The 22,968-nt window shown below is 36.3% G+C and overlaps 1 protein-coding gene across 4 annotated transcripts in view; it reads right to left on the bottom strand.

Moving 5' to 3' along the window:
- Positions 1-22,968, bottom strand: part of Sfxn2 (sideroflexin 2) — a 401,343-nt gene that overhangs the window by 276,153 nt on the left and 102,222 nt on the right. For all 4 annotated transcript variants that reach the window (XM_090392729.1, XM_090392730.1, XM_090392732.1 and 1 more), the window contains exon 3: positions 8,177-8,347. In XM_090392729.1, coding sequence (XP_090248855.1) covers positions 8,177-8,347 — 171 coding nt within the window. The remainder of the gene's footprint in view (positions 1-8,176; positions 8,348-22,968) is intronic.

A 22,968-nucleotide genomic window follows, 5' to 3' on the forward strand; every position in this document is an offset into this window, starting at 1 on the left:
CAGAGTCTAGTGGAGAGAAGGAAGAGGGGAGATATGATAGAGACCTACAAGTTGGTAAGGGGTTGTTATAGGATCAATGGTGGAGAAGTTCTACAGAGAATAGTGGGAGATCAGGGGAGAACCAGAGGTCATACCTGGAAACTGTATAAAGAGGGTGTGAGTAGGGGAGTGAGAGGCAGGTTTTTTTCGTGCAGAGTTGTGAATGATTGGAATGCCTTGCCTGAGAGTGTGGTGTCTGCAGGGAGTTTGAATGTGTTTAAGACCCGGTATGATGAGATGTGTGTGAGATAAAAGGACCTCCTAGATGAGTCTTTGACTCCATGAGGTCTTGTTTAATAATAATAATAATAATAATAATAATAATAATTATTTTCTAAGGGCAGAGGTTTGGGGTGTATGACAGGTGCAAAGGTACAGACCCTAGAAGCAATTTCTTCACATCAGGGTATTCACTTAGAATCAGAGTGGATAAATGGATTAATACGTATTAAAGGGGGAGGGTCTAAGCAATGCCAACAAAAGCAACTCAGAAAGAAAATTTACGAACATAGAGATACCAAATCCCACAAGAGTGCAGAAGCAATTATTAGAATTAAAATGATGTCCCAAGGAAGAAACAGTGCCCTTGTAAAAAGAGACAGACAAATTGAAGGAACCTGTGTGGGAAACTATTGTAGACTTCCTGCAACTGTTAACTAAGGGTAAGCCCTGATATTTTTTAGTTATATTTCAAATTTAATTTACCGATATGAGTAAAAGCATATGTTTGTCTAACTGTATCTTTAAAAAGTACAGTATTATTTTACATTTTACAGCATAGTCATTCAAATATCAATAAGACAATAATTGTTCATTGTTTCTATAGTCTAAATAATTTTTTTTCTTTTCTGCATTTACGTAATAAGCTGAATAGGACTACTGTTTTTTCATTGCTCATATAACCTAATGTAACCTTAAATTTAATTATGTTATCTTTAATTGCATTATCTTTTAATATGTTGGAAGTATTATATTAATTTTTAATGTTGTATTTGTATCTGTATTTGTATTTAATGTTTCTGGTGGTGTGGAAGAGAAGACCTGATGGCTTTAACTCCACCAGAATAAATAAATAAAATTTTAACACATGTTGCGACAATCTAGCAATAGCCTCACATTTATGATTCTTACTTTAAGGGCCCTGAAGCTTATTCGTTTAGAATTTAATCACAGGTGAGTGGTGCCCATAGAGGGCACCCCCTCATAATTCTTTAGTCTTTTAGTTCAATTTTATTTCTTCCACTTATTGTTTCTTGTGTGTTTTTGTGTGTGCTATTACAATTTTAGCATTGTATTCCTGAAAATGAAAGGCACCACTACAGTTGCCTTCCCTATCCTATGAAAAAAGGCTATACACTGCTACTTCTATTCCTGTCAGTATATCATCTTCCGTCAACCATGTCTCAGAGATCCCAATAATCTTTGGACAGGCAGATGCTATCGGTGCCACCAATTCATCTCCTTTATTTCAGATCTCCTGTCATTAGTATAAAGAATCATTGTCACTGTTTCTATACCTATTTCTATACCTATTATTATCTCCTCCAGACTCCACTAGATTCAGCATTACTTGATGTATCACCCTCCCCCTTCTTCCAAACATCAATTCCCACAAGAGGCCACCCCCTACTAGCATTCATCCTGACAATTCTAGTTTCTTTGCATTGACACACAGTCTTGTTCAGAGAACAACATTCTCTCCGGATACCAATGTTCTTCCTCATTCAAATACAAGCCATCTCTCACATACAGTTCCTTTCTGTCCTCAAATGCCCTCCAAGCATCCATGCATTCTGACTATTATACTATTTATTATTGATGCTCTTCTCCACAGCTCTGCATTATCATATCTGTGCAACATGCTCACTATCTTCCCTCTCTCTTGGTCTTCTGTATAACCTCAAGTATGAACTTCAGATCTCTTGCTATCCATTTCACACTGCATCTCAAGTCATCTGTGCCCACCATCAACAATCATCTCATCCACCCTTATGCCTCACTTAATTGCCATAGTCACACTATCTATCATTCCTGCAGACAAACACCTGCTGGCATTCTGTCTTATACACCACCGATCATCAAGTCTCCATACATCATGCCTCTTACCACTCTGTTTCTTTCTTACTCACCTGCATCCCTCAGTCTCTCTCCTCTAACACTTTCTTTCTTTGTTCCCCCAACTTACTTGTTGTCATGTTATTTCTCCATCCCTGGTTCCAGCACTTCTCACTTTTTCTCATTCCATCTCTTTTACTGGTTCTCCTATTCTCTCTTCCCTTCTATCATTCCTATAACTCTGCCTCACACCTACTCTGATTCGCTCTGCATTCATTGCTTCCAGTCACCTAATCTCGTCTTTCATGCTTCTCAACTCGTTCGCGATACATTCCACTTCTTTCAGCACATCAATCTCTCTCTCTCTGCAAGCTACCTACTCTTGCTCAACATTCATCCTCCTAATTAACACCATCTTCAAAAACTTCATGATGTTTCAAACCCACTACACTCTCTACTTTTATTTTTTCATTCATATTCCCTCATTTTCCTCATCCTCAATCATGCTACTTGTTTCTCTCTCTAGGTTGGTATTCACCCACTTCTGACACTGCCAAAGTCCATGTGATTATGCTAATTTCTAAACCACAAAGTTTTTCCCATACATACATGCACTCCCCAATCTCTCTATCTCACCCACCTGCTATATTTCTAACTGTCAGATGCACACATGCCATAAGTACTGCATACCACAAAATCCCATAGTATGTTGTGTAAAATGTAGTCCTTAAATGGGAGCAGTTTCTTCCGCAGCTCATTTTCCAATGGGAAAGTAAGCTGCGGCCATTATTTAAACACTGGACAAAGAATACTACAAACTATACTGAAATATTACGTTTTGAAGTCAGTTAACAAACTAAGTATACATCTCACAAATAAAAAAGTTATATTTTATCAAATTCCATTTCCTTATTAACATCAACCTTTACATAATTCTCCTTATATATCCTCCTTACTCACAATTAAGCCATTCTCTCCTATTTCCTCTACACTCCAGTTTCATAATTTCATGCTGATGAGGATGAAACACCCTGATGAATTGAATATACCTCAACTATGTCCTCTGCAGCAGTTACCAATCTAACATCTTAATCCATAAACATCATCAAATTGCTGTCCGTACCAAATCATCTTCCTAGACTGCTCTCTATACTCTTCATGCAACAGATTATTAGCCTTTTAATCCCTTCATTTATTCATCCATTTGACTCTTTCCTTATTCAGCCTTCTGACCTTGAGAACACATTCACATTGATGCTGTCAAATATATGTTGCTCAGTGCCCAAGCAGCATTTATCTCCTACATGCTTAATTCATATGCCACACTCTTGCTCCAAGATGTCTACTAAATTACTCAGAATTATGGAACTTTAGTTTTGTATATATCCTTTCCTCACAGATATTGTGAGGAAATTACTTCATGATCACTCTTGCCAGCTGGAGAGAAATGTGACACCCCATTTCACAATCACATCCTCTGATGAAATCATCAGGTCTCTCAATCCTCATGCTCTCCTTTACATATTGCCAAGATAGTTTTCTCCTAAGAACTTGAGAAATTCATTTTCCTTATTCCCACATGCTCTCACTTCATTACAATCTATATAATATCCATAATCATCATAAACCCAAGTTGCTTATATATTTCTTCATCCCCACCCTCCACATTCCCTGGCATGTAGTAACATTCAACTAAATATCACTTCCTGTTAATCTCCACCTCATACCATACTGCCTCAAATCCATCACCACAATTCCTTCTTGTATCTCCACTTTGTGCTGACATAATTCCCCTGCAGTGTCACTCACTCTCAGGCTGCTATTCATTTCTTTTATTTACTCATTTCTACTTTCCTTCACTCACATTTGTTTCATCATACAGACTTTCTTTCACTTCCAGTCTCACTCATTCTTGTTCCATGATTCCTATAATCATTTGCTTCCACAATTATGCTCACTTTTGTTCCATCAGTAAGCTTCAAAGTCCAACAGAATATCACACTTTCAACATACCCATACCTTCTCTCATCTCCTGTTTAGTTTCTATAAACATATTCTCCACATTCCACCAAGTACATATGCTACACTCATGACAACGAAGATCATTCTCAAAAAATTTATGCCATTAATTACATTTGATTTTTGCACTGCACAACATGCAGATCTTGTTCATATTGCCATTCTGTCATCATTTACAGCAAGCAGCTTCAAAAATTAGTAAAAGTGTCTGTATCAACCTCACAAAGTTCCACAATCATGCAGTTATGCTAAGCTAATCCAATTAAACAAATTTTACCAAAAGTAATCAATTTCACTAATTACTACAAAAATAAAACTCATATTTTTGAGATCCAGTCAAGAGAAGAATCTTGGTTTGATTTCAAAGAGCTCTGTATCTAGTGTCAGTCGCATGGTAAGCAAACCAGGACTTGACAGATTCTAAGAATTTGATGCAGAACTGATGTGCCTAGATCCTAATCTCAGCAGGTTGGTGCGTATGTTCAAAATAATGCACCTGACATGAACAGCACACTCGATAGACACTAGGCAAGGAGAGAGAGGTGGTAATTTATCTTTGGTGGATTGTAGAAAAGAAGACAATTTCCAAGCTCATTTGAATGTGGTGTATAGATTATACTTGTGAAAAAGCAACTATTTGTTCCAATGTTTCTTTAAAGTAGGATATAGAAATTATTTCTAAATTAGCCTACAGTCTGGTTGAAAGATGATATTAAACAATGATTGTATGGATGGTGGTTTCATTATATCTAATAGTAGTCAAGGTGATCACGTATAGATGCTTGGACATTGGTTATTCATGTTGATGATGTTTCATGGAATAAAACAGATGTCTGAAGCAAATAATTAACTAACTAAATTTATTTAGCTAATTAAATTACTCAGCTAATATGGTACCAGTAGGTGGCAAGTGTTACACATTGGTCATCATGTGGGCTGTGGCAAGATAAGTTAATTTTATATTTAGCATATGATGATATTGTGTAATTTTTAGATTGAATGTTCTTGTGCACAGTTTGCACTGAATGCACTGTTTGTAATTTGTAATGCACTGATACTGCTGAAGAAATTACTTGAAATTCATTGTTTCTTGTTAGTGCTTTGGTACAAAATGGAAGTGAAAAGTAGATCTTGAATAGGTCAGTACAAAAGACAAATAAAACGAATGATGTGGATTTTTCAACAATGGTATAGTGCCATGAGTGTAATATGTATGCATGGAAAGATGCTGTGGATGTAGAGAGACTGAATAAAAAACAATACAACATAACAAACTATTCCTGTAGTCTAGTTCCTGAGTTTGCTAAAATTTCCAAAGTCAACTACATCATGTCTGTTAATTGCATATGCCATTGTTGCTAGGTTGCTTTTTTTGTAGGAAGAAAAATTTAAGTTTCTGGAAGCAAACGTCGTGCCACTTCCTTTTGAGACTCGCCTTCAATTGGAATGTCCTTAGAAATGTTCCTCATCCTCGATGGGATTCAAACCTAGGACTTCCTAACAAAAGGGCATCGTTTATTCTTATTTTTATTATTACTACCCCAAGACCTCATGGAATCAAAGACTCATCTGGGAGGTCCTTTTATCACACAAACACACACACAGCTCATCATACCGTACCTTGAACACAATCAAACTCCTTGCAGATGCCACACTCTCAGGCAAGGCATTCCAATCATTTACAACTGTGCACGAAAAAACCTGCCTCTCACTCCCCTACTCACGCCCTCTTTATGCAGTTTCCAGGGATGGCCTTTGGTTCTCCCCTGATCTCCCATTATTTTCTGTAGAACTTCTCCAGCATTGATCCTATAACAACCCATTACCAACTGGTAGGTCTCTATCATGTCCACCAGACTCTGCAAATTACATCAGAAACTTAGTCAGTCACCTTTGGACCCTTTCCAACATCTCTTCATCCTTCTGAAAACCAGGTGACCAAATATGGGCACAATAGTCCATGTGTGGCCTAATCAAAGTCTTATACAACAGAACAAGAATCTCCCTACTTCTACACATCAGTGTCCTCCGCATCATTCCCAGAAGCCTTTGTGTTGTCTTCACAATTTTGGCTATGTGTCCACTAAATTTCAGATCCTTATCCACAATCACCCCCAGATCTCTTATTTCTTCCACCTCCAACAATATATCCTCACCAAGCATAAACTCTGCATCCCATCTTTGTTTTCCAAATTTTAAAACCTTACATTTTGCAACATTTAACTCACATCCCCATTTCCGTGCCCAATAACTCAATTTATTTGTCTTCTTGTGAGGCCACAACATTTTCACTACTCTTCATGGTTCGTCCCAACTTTGCATCATCTGCAAACAACTGAATATCCCAATCCAAATCTTCACCAATATCTTTAATATACAAGTTAAACAGTAATGGCCCCAAAACAGACCCCTGAGGCAGTCCACTAGTGACTTTCCTTTTCCTGGATATCTCCCCGCCCCATACACAACTTGTTAATACCTATCAGATAGCCAGTCTCCAATTCAATGCATTAATCTAATATCCAACCCCATCTGTTCGAGTTTGACTGTCAACTTATCATGAGGTACTCTATCAAGAGCCTTCACGAAATCCATGTATATTACTGTGTATCCTTCTTCTCTGTCCAAGGAAGCAGTCACTTTATTGTAATAAGTAAGTAAATTACTAAAACATGACCTCCCTTTAGCAAATCCATACTGTCCATCAAAGATAATACCATTGTGTTGTCAACCCATCTCTGGATCCTAGTTCTCACAAGTATCTCCAACAACCTAACCACAACATCTGACACAGAGATAGGCCTATAGTTTGATGCTTGAGTTCGATCACCTCCTTTATGAAGTGGCACAATCTTGCCCTCATTCCACTCTTTAGGAACTTGACCAAGTGCAAGACTCATATGAAAAAATATGTTAAGGTGTCAACTCTCTGGCACATTCCTTCAGAATACGTGGTGATATATTATCAAGTCCCACAGCCTTATTTACATCTAGTTTACTCAACTCCCCATACACCTCTTGCTCACTTACAGTCAGTTTCTCCTCCCCGTCATCAACTGCTCTCAATCTCTTCATGAAGTCACATTCACAAGATTGAAAGACCTTTATGAACTGCTCATTAAGTATCTCCACCACACATTCCGCAACAGCTGCCTTTATACCATTTTCTCCTATCAATTTCATCTTTCTATAATCATTCTTTCTTTTGTTGGCTACATATTGAAAGAACTCCTTAGGATTCCTTTTAGCTTCATTAGCTAACTGCTGTTCATACCTCTCTTTAGCTACCCTCACCAACCAAGTCACCCTTCTCGCTTGGTCTTTGTAGACCTCATGGAATTGGTTATTTCCACTTCTCTTATTCTGCCTCCACAATGCCCTTTTTCTCTGTATCGCATGCTTAATCTCTTTATTCATCCATCTCACACCTAAATCCCCCAAGCTGCATTGATCTGTTTTCCAGCTAACTCCTCATTCCATGCTACACCTGCAAGCTGTCTCCTAAACTCATCATAATCACCCCTCTTGTAGTTCCACATATACCCTTCTCTCACAGGGGTCCTCACACTGCTCGCAACCACCCAGATAATCACCTCATGGTAACTCTCACCAATTGGTGGATGATTTGACACCTCATTTATAATTACATCTTCTGATGAGATGACCAAATCCAAGATCCTCAATCCTTGTGTGTCCTCTGTTACATATACTGTCTGAGGTAGTTATCCCTCAAAAACTCAAGAAACTCGTTATGTTGTTGAATTGGAAGAAGAAGAATTCTAAGATAAACATTTAACTTGGTATTCTAGTTTTCATTTATTTATTTATTTTTATTAAAACTGCCACATCTTCATAGTGGTTAGAAATTGAACTTTTGTGGATACACAATTTTTTGCTTAAAATCACTCAAGGTATAAAGACCTCTGAAGATTATAGATTCAATTCTGGGATATTTGTGAAAATTTTAATCACTTTAACTTAATTGACAAAAAAAAAAGACTTTTCATAATGAGACAGTTTAGAAACTAAAGATATATCAAAAAACATGATTAACAAATCCAACCTATAGAACTGCAACATAAATCCTGTTATTGCCATACCACCAGGAACTTGAAATGACATTCTACCAAAAACATTCTGCTTTTCCCCTGTATCAGGATGAAATGAAGACTCATATAATTTCTTAGCATACCACACCTGTTCATCTGTAGTTCCTATGGGTTCTTTTCCTTGTCTGCAAAATGAAAAATTCTTTGAAATTTTATAATAAGTTAATCAACTTTTTAGTAACATGAAATTTTATACATCGCTAGTGAACTCATACCATACTAGAGTCAGAATAAATTTATTATTATTAATATTATCCTAAGACCCCATGGAATCAAAGAATCATCTAAGAGGTTCATTTGTCATGTACACACAGCTCATCATACTCTTAAATGCATTCAAATTCTCTGCAGATACCACAGTCTCAGACAATGCATTCCAATCATTCACAACTCTCCATGCAAATATCCTATGTTGTGTCGGAAAAAGGGCTGACTCACTATCCATAAGCCAATTTGTTTCTGACCCAACACAGAGACAATGAAAACCTAACGATAAGGACATGCTTATACTTCCAAGAACAGGGCTAAGGGAGTACTGTATATATATTCACTCAAAGGTATATCAACTCGACTGAGATTATTAATATTAAATAAGCTAAGGAAATCTGTACTTAGAACTAATATTGTCCTTGTAAAATAAGCAAAGGAAAATTGTGTTTCAGGACAAATTGTTGTTATTAAATGTGCTTAAGAGATCTATGTTTTAGAACCCTGTTAAAACAGTTCAGAGTTAGGATGACCAATTGCCATAGCTAAGTATATGGTGTAGTCAACGAGAGAGGGCGCTCGCAGGGGAGATATAAGGTGCGGCACGAGACTCAAACGCTCTCTTGTTTTCTGTTCCTGTGTTCCCGTCCAAGCCTGGATAGCTGAGGAAGCTTAGCTTATCGCTGGTGCCCAGCATCAATCTCCCGGTTGCTGTTTTAACTGAGTCGAATAAAGCTGCCTAAAGAATGAAGTCAGAATTCCAGTAAGGAGTCATTGGTGAACCACGGCAATGTAAAGCCAGCGAAGGGCAACCTTCGAAGGACATTTAAGTAAGTCGCAGAGGCCATAGATACACGTGGCTAGGGAATACGGAAGTCTTGCCATATCAGAAGTGAAAGCATGGAGGAAGTCACGTAAACCCCTTGGAAAAAGACGAGATGGTAATGTACAACCCTTTCATATATATTCTAGAATTGTAAACCTAAGGAAGAGAAGGAGCCAAGGATTTGAGAAGTTCCATACATTTACTCACTCATAGTGCCTTAATGACTGTTTGCACTAATTGTCTGTGTCAAGTAATCTAGTGCCATTCCAAGCTTGTGCCGAGAAGGGAACCTAACTGTTGAACTGTTTGTCAGGAAGAAACCATTTGCTGTGGTGTTAGATATTAGCCTGATTTACACTTAAAGTGTGGGGCATAGAGATTTTGCAGCATTGAAATTTGTTTTCCATGTTAGAATATAAGTTAGAATGAGTTTGATATGCCATGTATAAAGATTATATCTAATTGCGCTTAGAAAATGAGCATTGAGTAACCCTGTATGGATAAGTCGAGTCTGAGCTTAATCATAAGATAGATATATATAATTGAATTACTTAAGCATTTAAGATTGAAATTTTGGATATCTTAATCTAAAAGGGGGGGGCTCAGACTCTCAATTTAGTTCAAAGAAGGTAACTTAGCATTGAAATCATTACTTAAAGTGTATCATGAATGATTATTCAAAAGTGTACCCATATTAGTGTTTTAATAAATGTATTCATTTAATTCAAAGTTCATGAGTACTGTTGTTCTGAGACTGACTTACCACTTATAAAACTTTTGGACCTGTGTGAGTGAGGGGGAAACAATTCATGTAAGAAAGAAAGGGGGGGGGGAACCACGACTGCACATCACGTGATCCCTATGTTAATTAATGTCAATTATTTGAATATCAGAAATTAGTTGCTGGCTGGCGCAGTCATTCTCAAAAAATAAATTTGTCGGCAACGAAATCTCTGATACACATGAGAGATAATTAAAGCATAGAATATAAGAAATTATAAGATAGAAAGTAAAGGAAATAATGTAACAGAAGAAGGATGCGAAGACATAACACCTGCTTCTCACTCCCTTGCTCACACTCTCCTTATACAGCTTCCAGGGATGACCTCTGGTTCATCCACGATCTCCCACCACTTTATTAAAAAACCTCTTGAATGTTAATCCTATAGCAACCCATTACCAACTTGTACATCTCTATCATATCACCCATCTTCCTCCTATCCACTAGACTCTGTAAACTGCATCTTTTCAACCTTTCTTCATATTCAACATTTCAGAGATCATAAACTACCTTAGCAAGTCGTCTTTGGACCCTTTCCAACATCTTCGTCCTTTTGAAAACCAGGTGACTAAATCTGTGCACAGTGATCCATATGTGGCCAAATCAGGGCCTTATACAACAGAACCAGAATCTCCTTACTTCTACAAGTCAGTGTCCTCTGCATCATTACCAGAATACTTTGTGTTGTCCTCAAATCTTGGCAATATGTCCTCTAAATTTTAGATCCTTATCTACCATCACCCAAATATCTCTTATTTCCTCCACCTTTAACAATATATCCTTACCAAGAGTAAATTCTACATCTCATCTTTGTTTTCTAAATTTTAAAACCTTACATTTCACAACATTGAACTGGCATCCCTACTCCTGTACCCATTCAATCAGCCTATTCAAGTCTTCTTGAGAGGTCACAACAGCTCTACTCCTCATAGTTCGCCCCAAATTTGCATCATCCGTAAACAACTGCATATCCCCATTCAAATTTTCTCCAATATCATTAATATATAGGTTAAACAACAATGGTCCTAAAATAGATCCTTGAGGAACAGCACTAGTGACTTTCCTCTTCTGGGATACTGCTCCCCATACACAACTTGTTGATACCTATCACAGAGCAAATCTCCAATCCAATGTACTAGTCTAATAACCAATCCCATTTGCTCTAATTAGACTATCAACTTATTCGTGCATAATCTATCAAAAGCCTTAGCAAAATCTAAGCATACAACTGTGCATCCATCTCCCACATCCAATGCTGCCATGAGCTTATTGTAATATATAATCAGATTACTAAAGCACGACTTCCCTTTAGCAAATCTGTGCTGTCCATCAAAGATAATACCATTATTGTCAACCCAATTCTGGATCCTTATTCTCACCAGTCTTTCCAACACTTTAACCACAACACTTGACACACAGATTGGCCTATAATTTGATGCTTAAATTCTATCACCTCCTTTATGAAGCCATAAAATCTTGACTTCCTTCTACTTCTTTGGAACTTGACCCAATGTAAGACTCATATTAAACAAATATGTGAAGACACATGTCAACTCTCAGGCACATTCCTTCAAGATATGTGGTGATATATCATCAAGTCCCACAGCCTTATTAACATCATGTTTGCTTAATTCCCCATATACCTCTTCCTCACTCATGGTCAGTTTCTGCTCCTCATCATCCACTGCTCTCAAACTCTCCATCATGCCACATTCACAAGGATGAAAGACCTTTATGAACTGCTCATTAAATGTCTCAACTATATCCTTCACAGCAGTGTATTTTAAAAAAGCAAATAAAAAATCAATGAATATCAACCTTCGTTATCAGTATTGTGTTAATATTTATATTAATTGCTCAATGATTTGTTAACTGGTTATGTGGAGGGGGGGTTGTCATTTAACCACTGTACCAGCCTAGATGTATGTGTGTGTGTGTGTGTGTATACATCCAGAATTGCATGGATACAAAGTGTCCACTGAGGTGTCAACATGACCTTTTTGATATTACAGAAATAATATGAACATGATACATATACTTTTGATATATTTTATCCATGTGGCCATTTGGGTGGTTAAGGAACTTGTGGAACAGAGAAGGATAAGTTGATTTATTTTCATTATTTACAGGATATTTGGATATATTTTGCAGTTATGACTTGGGAGGTGACAATGCATGTAAGAGCTTTGAATAAGAATGGGCATGTGTGGAACTAGAAGGCAGGAACTATACTTAAATGCATAACCTTTCGTTAGTGGAAGTCACATTAAAAAAAAAGAGGGGGGAGGGGATATTGGAAGAATCAACAGTACATGGCAATAAGACTGCCAGGTTAGAGAAATCAACAGTGCATGGGAATAACAGTGCCTAAAGGAAACTATATCTGACAAGCTATACTGCCAAATTACACCTGACAAAACATGTAATTTGAGAGGGAAAGAACAGGCCATCCCTGGAAGTTGAATAAAGGTGCCACAAAGAAGGGAGTGAGAAGCAGATTTTTTACTGGAGAGTAGTGAATGAGTGGAATGCACTGCCAGAATGTGTTGTGAATACTAAGAATATGAATGAATCATTGTGATAGATATAATGAGTGAGACCTCCCACAATTTGTCTGTTGATTGCATGAAAGTTTATTATAATAACACCTCAACTCTGCCTCTCACACTTTCTGCTTCACTATCTCTAACGAAACTCAAGTCCCATGCTGTCTCATTCACACTAACCTACCAATCATACATTCCAACCAATCATCATCATCATGATCAGTGGTCCTAACAGGCACTTAAGTGTCCATGACCTTCTAACTATACTTGGACTTCGCAACTGCAACTGTAACTCGAGGATAAGGTGGTTAGCCCATGCCTCCTGGTGTGTCCTATGTCTGTCGATGCGTGTGTTCATGGGGCCAGTTTTCCTGTTTTAGGGAATGAAAAACCAGAGTTTCTTGATGAAAAAAAAAACCCTACCTCCATATGAGATTGGCTAACTCACCTTTTGTCAAAAGAGACCATATAAAGCTGAATCAGGTCACTGACGAGAATCGAACACAGGTCTTTCTGATCAAAGGGCTTTGTCTTATTGCTGAGCTATGGAGGCTCTGTTCCAACCAATCAATATATAGAATTCTATAAGCTGTCTTGCTCATCAAAATACAGCTTACAGAATTTAAATATCCTGCTGCATTTATCTTGACCTCACCCAAAAGCTACAAAATCATAATATGTACTACAGGCTTTTAGCTCTGCTGTGAGTGAGTTATTATTCTACTACAGAAGAATAATAACCCATATATTATTCTCTATATTATTATTAATAAATCTAGTTTCAAATATGCAATGATCCTTTCTTACATCATTTAAATGAATGTCAGAAACTCAGCACCCAGCACATATGTGGTGCTCATATCATTATTGTACTGCTTCATCCGATTCCATGACTTAGCCAAAATAGCATTCCCTTCTTATCACTATACCTTGATACTTTCCTAGATATGATCAATCCTATTTGTCTGAAGCCATTCCACTTGTACTGTCATTTTACACTGTGTAGCATATTCTGTATGGATGGATGTGCAAAAAATTATTGAAAGAGAATATGTCAAACAAAAACTGATCATAAAGACAATGTATCAAATATCAGTTTACTATTTGAGTATAGAGCAGGAAAGTGCAAGACTAAACCTAATGGTAACAAATTAGATGCTTTCTGACCAGCTGGCAAATAATTTGGATTAAAAGGATTATTTGCAGCAGAACATCTGGATCACTCTCAAGTTATGCCCTTGAGTCCTTCACCACTGATGCATGTCTCTGTTCTGTAAGTTTCCAACATTACACTGATGAAGGATAACAAAATAAATAGTAGGAACACTGCAGTTATAAAAAAAAAAAAAATTTAAAACCAGAAATATAACAAACTGCAAAAAATAACAAAAATATAGGTAACTCTTGTTATAAGTGCTTTCATTATCTGCATTTTTCTGCATATAATGTTTCATTTCAGTACATAAGGACAATTGCTGGGTGACTTTAATTACCTCAACATTGATTGAATAGCAATTAACCTCATGAGAAGAAATGAATTTACTGAGCTGTTAGGGGACAACTTCCCTAAGCACAGGTGAATGAAGGAACCACAGGTCAAAGAGTATTATATCTGATTATAGCAGACAAGGTTTTAGTTAAAGATATGACTGTTCAACAAGCACTGACATTGGAAGCCAGTAAGTATAATAAAATTCCATTCATAAAAGGTTACATGTGAAGTATAGAAAATTATGCCAACTGAAAAGAATATTGGGGCCCATCGTACCAGTTGCTGAGAGGCAAGGTTATCAGCAGCACAAGGGAAGCATTAAAAAAATACTTAAACGATGCAATATCAGAATATGTCCCTAGAGTTCAATGAATAAATAGGATAGGAGTGAAATGGATATGAAATCTTATTAAGCAAAAGATTCATAAGAAAAACATGATGTGGAAGGCATATCGTGCACATAAGGATGATGTCAGTTATGAAAATTAGGCACAGGCCAGAACAATTGCAAGTATTGTATGGAATGTTAAGTAAAAGTACAAAAAGAAATTGGCTCTGCAAGTCACAAACAACTAAAAATAATTCTAACGTTATGTTGCAAGTAAAAAAAAAAAAAATGTGAAAAATAACTCTGCAGTATTAAGATAGTATACAGGTGTCAAATACAGAAACGATTGTTCCACTAATAAGCCATTTTGCTAAAAACGACCAACCTGGTGTATGCAACATGAAGCTACATTGTGAGAACAAACTCATGTTTATGAAGATGAGATAATAGAGCTGTTGTATAAACTGAATAAGAGTTCTGCAAGAGGGGTTGATAGGATATCAGCATGGATGCCGAAATAATGTATTCAGCTGAACTAGCTGTGCCACTGACTGTATAATTTGAGTCACAGCAGAGAGAGAAGATTCCTTAGCAGCAGAAAGAATGTGTAAAAATAATCATAATTAAAATTCTGAATATTTTTACGTATTGTTTATGTTAGTATGTTTATTAGTTTTGTTTTCATAACACGCATTGTCGGCACTTGCGATGTGCTCGTTATGGAAATTGTTTTGCTAAAAGTGATATGTAAAGCAGTTAAAAATTTAATGTACTTACCGGATTTGAATAGTTGTGTTACTTTAAACAAATTTATTATGGTTTGAAATATTAATTTTTGAAATTTTGTGTTTTATGAAGACATTCCTTGTCGCTAACGGAAACAACCGTGTCAGCCATTATACACCAAGTTTCTCGCTTGTCATTTTCAAGGAGTGCGCATGCTCGCCGAGAAGTTTGATGAGTGATTGACAGCTGACAAGAAAGCATTCAGTATCTTGGTAACGGCTGTAAACAAGAGAGCGTTTGGAAGGAATTTAGAACACAGGCCAGCTGATATTTAGGTTTGAAGGAACTTAAGTTTTTTTAAGTGATAGTCGGAGGAAAATTAATAGTATATTCCGAAAAAGGAATCGTGGAACTATTAAGTTTCAAAGTGGAATAAGTATTGATGAATAAAAGGAAAATATTGCTATATGTGTTTTAAACGGAATATTGGAGGACACACTAATTGAAAGATTAATAGTAGATTCCGAAAAGGGAATCGTAGAACTGTAATTTTTCTTTTATTGGAAGAGTTAAGATTGTCAATAAGCATTTAGTGAATAAAAGAAGAATTTGCTATTTACGTTCTAAAGGAATGTTCGAGAAAACTCTGATTAGGAAGTTTCATCTGTATTAAGGACGCCAGATCTGACTATTATTTCTACTAAAGAAAAGAGACAGAATTAAGTCAGGAAGAATTAATGTGTGTTACATAAGTGATGAGAAAGGATCCTATAAAAATGAAGAATAGAGTCATATATCTATTGAAAAGGGCCTTGACAGAGAAAGAAACTGGCTATGAACATTTTGTGATTGTGCAAACAAAGTGTTTAGTCTAGTCTTAAGCGTAAGTTTATTTTTAAAAGGCCTTGGATCCAATTAATTTGTAGTTAGTTATGTAAAGTTGTTTGAAGTGTATATATATTGTTTTTGTTTTATTAAATGTGTTTATTTTGTATTTTGGTCTTGAGTCAGTGATTATTTGGATTCTGAAAGAAAGAGTTAAGATCATTACACCAATTGGAGTGAACCCTTGTGCATATAATAATATATAGGTACACTCGGTAATAAATAAAAAATAATTGTTAGAAACAGAGATCATCTCTATGGTAGGATTAATATTAAGATAATATCTATGAATATCCTTATCTGTATAAAAATCCACCAATTATTAACAAATGTAAGATCATTCCACTGCATACAGAACTCACCTTTAGTCAAAACAGACCAGACAAAGGTTCTTGTCTTTGTCTGGTCTGACCTGTCCAGACAAGTTATGGACAGGAATCAAACCCAGGTCTTTCCAACCAAAGAGCTTTGTCTATACCAAATGAGCTACATTGACTCTAAAATCTTCTCTCAGTATATACCATAAAATGCTCACAGTTTTGATCTTTTGCATCTTTATGCAAAAGATAAAGATGCAAAAGATCAAAACTGTGAGCATTTTATGGTATATACTGAGAGAAGATTTTAGAGTCAATGTAGCTCATTTGGTAAACAAAGCTCTTTGGTTGGAAAGACCTGGGTTTGATTCCTGTCCATGACTTGTCTGGACAGGAATATGTTGCATACACCAGAAAAAAATAAATATATATAATAAAAGAAATTTAATGACTAGATGCCAAGAGATACCAAATAGAAAAAAACTATTAATTATGTGAATGCACAACTAGTTTTGTCTTCTTAGATGACTTCATTGGGTGCATAACATGAAAAGAGAAATACAAAAATATATATTACAAGAGAACAACAGCTATAAATTAACTTGCAAATGTATTGCTGACATTTGAAGCCATTCTGGATGCCATGGTATTGTTTGGCATATTCATGTACAGCAAAGCTGGATAGTTGAGGAGTGACAAACAGATAGGTTATACCTAAGGTCAGTATTAAGATGGACCAGATTGAGGATAATTTCTGTTCTTTCCACAATTCTTCATATTGTATGCAACATATTCTGGACAGGAATATGTTGCATACACCAGAAAAAAATAAATATATATAATAAAAGAAATTTAATGACTAGATGCCAAGAGATACCAAATAGAAAAAAACTATTAATTATGTGAATGCACAACTAGTTTTGTCTTCTTAGATGACTTCATTGGGTGCATAACATGAAAAGAGAAATACAAAAATATATATTACAAGAGAACAACAGCTATAAATTAACTTGCAAATGTATTGCTGACATTTGAAGCCATTCTGGATGCCATGGTATTGTTTGGCATATTCATGTACAGCAAAGCTGGATAGTTGAGGAGTGACAAACAGATAGGTTATACCTAAGGTCAGTATTAAGATGGACCAGATTGAGGATAATTTCTGTTCTTTCCACAATTCTTCTTTCCAGCTCATCGTAGTATCTAAAAAATGTTTTCTTATTTATTCCAGATCATGGATGAGTGACAGCATCTTCATCATCAGGGTAAGCAGAATGAAGAACATGATGAGATAGTGCACTGGCTTTATTTCTGCCATAGATGATGTCTCTCCCATGTTCTTCCATATGCAACTCAATGCATTTCTACATCTGACCAAAACAGGACACATTGCAGTTACACCAAAAATGATAAACTCCTGGATACTTTATGCTATCATGTTTCAGTTTCGGTGTACTGAATAAGAAATGGAGTTTGGATAGAGGAGTAAAAGAAGTGAGGATTTTAAATTTCTTGAAAATTTAGCTAAATTTGGTGAAACAGACAGAGATGTAAAGTATACAGTAGAGATGTAAAGCCTTTTACATCAATACTATCTTCAGTACAGTGAGTAGTGTGTGGATTAAATAGTAGCTTACAAATAATCTGTTTAGGATAACCATTTTTCTGAAAGGTTATAAGAAGAAGCTGTAGTTCTTTGCTGATCTCTTCTTCTTCACTGAAGATGGGGGTGAGCATTTACCTAATGTAGAAATGATGGCAAGCTTTTGGGGCAGATAATGATGACAGAGTGCATGAAAGTATCTGTTGGTATGTGTGAGTTTTCTGTAAATAGAGATCTTCAGCTTTGCTGACACACAAATGAGACTGACATTAAGGAATGGAAGAGAACCGTCAACTTCCAATTCCAAGGTAAACTATATTCTAGGGCAGGGATCGGGAACCTTTTTGAACCAAAGAGCCATTCCACCAAAAAAATTAACACCGAAAGAAAATTTTGGGAGCCGCAACTTCAATTCGATTTTTCCTGGTGACTCAAAGTTGCAGTTAGTTCAAACTTAGGTAAATTTGTTTTTAATTCAGTACTTCCAGATATCATTCTTCTCAGCCAATATCTAGACAAAATAAAACAAAATGAAGAAATAGAAATAGAATGGCTTAATATAAAAACAATACTAAATGCAGCAGCAAATGAAAGCTTAGGAAAGACCAAAAAATTCAATAAAAGGAAAAAACTGAAGATCTGGGATGATACAATGAAAGAAATAATCAAAAAGAAAAAAGAAGCCTATCACAAATGGTAAAGCAGTAAAAGATTAGAAGATGAAATAGAATATAAAAGAATAAAAGCCATAGCTAAAAGAGAAGTCAGAAAAAGACATAGAGAATCATGGAACAAATTTGTTACTAATTTAGAGCATGATTTATATAAAATAAGACCCAATGAATATAAGATTTTGAAACACTTAAACGCAGATACCAAAGAAAACATAAAATTAAACAATGAATTGAAATTAGAAGAATTTCTAAATTACTACACAGAATTGTGGACAGACAAATATTTTAAAAGAGACAACTGGCAAACAATTAATGAAAATGAAAAGGAAATAACTAAAGAAGAATTAGAAATCAGCCTGAAAGAAACAAGAAACGGAAAATCACCTGGAAAAGATAAACTAGATTCAGAAGTATATAAATATGCAGGAACTAGATTCAAAGAAAGACTCTTATTATTTTTAAATAAAAAAATTTATTCAACTGGTATCCCCCCCAATAGAATGGAAAAAACAATTGTGATTCCTATCTTTAAAAAAGGTAATAGAGATGACCCTAAACACTATACAGGTATCAGTATAATTAATTCCTGTTACAAAATATATAGCAGAATCTTAAATAGCAAACTAATGAAATATTCGAAAAACTTTATTTTTGAAGTACAGAATGGATTTAGAAAACGATGAGCATGTATAGGCCCAGCCTTTTGCCTAAAATTAATAATAGAGAAAAGAAGAGAATACAATTTAGAAACACATATTGCATTTATTGACTTTGAAAAAGCATTTGACAAAGTTAAAAGAAACATATTATTTAACATATTAAAAGAAAGACAAATACCAAATAATATTCTAAAAGCTATCACAAGTATATATGAAAATAATCAAATACAAATAAGATTAAATCACGAGCTATCATATACAAGAGAGAGATAAACCAAGGGGTCCGACAGGGATGTCCCCTCTCAGCAACTCTTTTTAATATTTACTTAAATGAAATAATAATAAAATGGAATAAAAATTTACATCAAGGAATTAAACTTTCTCCTAAAGTAAACTTAAACAGTCTCCCCTTTGCCGACGACCAAATAATAATTACAAATTCTGAAGATAAACTACAGATAGCTATTTTAGATCTAAATGAGATATCCAAAGATTATGGTATGATAATACCAACAGAAAAATAAAAAACTATGGCCTTTAAAGGACAAGATCCAGCAAGAACTAAAATAGTAATGGATAACAAGATCTTAGAACAGGTGAATTTATTTAACTACCTAGAATGTACGATCACATATGAAAATGAAAACGATATAAACGTAAAAATTGCAAAATATTTAAAAATAACAGCTGTAATTAACTCTATATTTAAACCAAACCTAGTTTAAAAACAAAAGACTAAAAGTATACAATACATTAGCCCTACCAGTCTTAATGCATGGAAGCGAAATCTGGACAATAAAACAAAAAGACAAAGATTAACAACAGCAGAAATGAAGTTTATGAGAAAAACTGCAAAGTATACCCTATTTGATCACAAAAGAAATGAAGAAATTATGAAAGAATTAAACCAAGAACCAGTAATAGAAAAAATTAAAAAATATAAACATAAATGGATGGAATGCGTTCAAAGAATGAAAACAGAAAGTTTACCAAAACAAGCCTTAAAATACAAGCCATTAGGAAAAAGAAAACCAGGACGTCCTCTTAAACGATTCAATGATGACTTCTAAGGCCGGAACAGGCCAGGCTAGGCCTAAATCCTTGATATGCATGATGATGATGACGTCCAGATATCAAATATTATTATTATTATTATTATTATTTTATTATTATTATTATTATTCAGGCCTCCAAGGAGTCAAAAGACTCATCGAGGGAGGTCCTTTCTAAGACATAAAGTCTGTCAAGACTCATCGAGGGGAAGTCCCCCCCTGAGAAACACAAAGTTTATCATACCACTCCTTAAACCCACTGACCGTTCTCGCTCCCACCACTCCATCAGGCAATGCATTCCACGGCTCAACCACCCTCCACACAAAGAAACCACTCCTTACCCTCTTGCTCACAGTTTCCTTTCGTAACTTCCAGGGATGGCCTCTTGTCATCACTCCTTCCCGCTGATCAACCAAGCGAAAGAACTCCCCAGTGTCAACCCTGTAACCACCTCTCAACAGTTTAAAAGTCTCAATCATATCACCTCTCCTTCTTCTATCCACCAAACTCTGCAGTCCACATTCTCTCAGCCGATCCTCATAACTATCCTTGTACAGTCCTGAAACCATCTTTGTCATCCGTCTTTGTATCCTTTCCACGGTTAATTTATCCCCTTCAAATCCTGGGGACCAAATCTGAGAACAATAGTCCAAGTGTGGTCTGATCAGAGACTTATACAACGGAATGATAACCCTCTTATCTCTGCAGGTCAGTGTCCTTCTCATAATAGCAGCAATCCTCTGTGTTACCTTCACCACCTTTGCAATATGTCCCCTAAACTTCAGGTTTCTATCAATCATCAACCCCAGATCTCTTGTCTCCCCTAATTCCTCCAGTATAACTCCTCCCATAGAGTATGCAGCATCCCATCGATGTTTCCCAAACCTCAAGACCTTACATTTTGCTGCATTAAACTGACACCCCCATTCATTTGCCCATCTATCTAGCTTATTTAAATCCTCTTGCAGGGCTACCACATCTGCACTATTACTAATAATCCTTCCAAGCTTCGCATCATCCGCAAACAACTGAATATCCCCCTGCAATCCACTGGCTATGTCATTGATATAAAGTTTAAACAATATAGGTCCTAGTACTGAGCCCTGTGGGACCCCACTTGTAACCCTCTGCCTCCTGGAAACTGCTCCACCATACACAACTCTCTGATACCTATCAGACAGCCAATCCTAAATCTAGTTGACCAATCTGACATCCAGACCCATGTGCTGCAACTTAAATATCAGCTTATCATGTGGCACCCTGTCAAATGCCTTCGCCAAGTCTAAGAAAATTGCAGTATATGCCTTTCCCTCATCTAATGCTCTTGTAACTTTATTATAAAAGGCTAGCATATTGCTAAAACAAGAGCGTCCTTTCACAAATCCATGTTGATTCTCACAGATAACATTACCCTCATCTGCCCAATGCTGTACACGGTCCCTCACTACTTTCTCCAAGATCTTAACAACTACTGATGACACACAGACTGGCCTATAATTAGACACTTCCAGTCTGTTACCACCCTTATGCAATGGCACTATCTTACCTTCCTTCCATTCCCTGGGCACCTTTGCCAAAGCCAGACTTTCATTGAAAAGCCACGTTAAAGGTATTGTAAATTCCCTAGCACATTCTCTCAAAACTCGTGGCGAAATACCATCCAGTCCCACAGCTTTACTGACATCCAGAGTACTCAGTATCTGAAACACACTCTCCTCCTGTACCTCCAGACCTCGTACCAGTCCTATCCCTCTAGCATTAAAACTGACTCCTCTAGGATGAAATACTCCAATAAAGTGTTCATTGAACAATTCCACTATGTCCTCTGCATCAGTCACTCTATTCCCATTTTTATCCCACAATATCATTCTTCCACAGTCATTTCTCCTCCTACTGGCCACATAGCTAAAAAATTCCCTAGGATTTTCTTTGGATCTTAGGGCCAATCTCCTCTCATATTCCAGTTTCGCTTTCCTTACCACACGAGTCACTCTTCTGGCCTGTGTCTTATATTCCTCATGCATCTCTTCACCTGTCTCCTTATATCTCTTCCATAGCCTCTTTTTCGCATGCAATTCCTGTTTAATATTGTTTGTCATCCACTTTACTCCAAATTGCGCCCTCTTCTTCACTCGTGGTATACAACTTACCATTGCTGATAACAAATATTCTTTCACAATTTCCCACGCACTGGTGATATCCCGGCCTTCCAATTCCTCCCTCTATGAAACTTCCCGAAGTTGACGTCTAAGACTATTATAATCACCTGCCTTATAATTCCACATAAGTTCCCGTCTCTTTGATACTCCTGCATGTCTATTCATTTTCCAAGTCAAAACCATATGGTCACTCTCTCCAACTGGTGGGAGAGACGTCAACTCAGTTATTATCAACTCTTCTGATGCTATAACCAAATCCAAAATTTTTGAACCTCTTGTTCCCTCTGTTACATGTTGCCTAAGACATTTGTCCCTCAAGAATTCTAGAAATTCCATTCCCCTATTGTTACATGCATCTTCCTCTCTCCAATTTATACTACTGAAGTTAAAATCTCCCATAACAATCATTCTTCTTGCACTTGCCAATCTCAGCTGTCTAAACATCTCCTGGTCCCCATCCTCTGTGCTCCTGGGTCTGTAGCAACACCCC

This window comes from Typopeltis vanoorti, chromosome 5 (genome assembly GCF_054136105.1).
Source record: "Typopeltis vanoorti isolate ZY-2024b chromosome 5, IOZ_Tvanoo_1.0, whole genome shotgun sequence".
NCBI classification, from domain to species: Eukaryota; Metazoa; Arthropoda; class Arachnida; order Uropygi; family Thelyphonidae; genus Typopeltis; species Typopeltis vanoorti.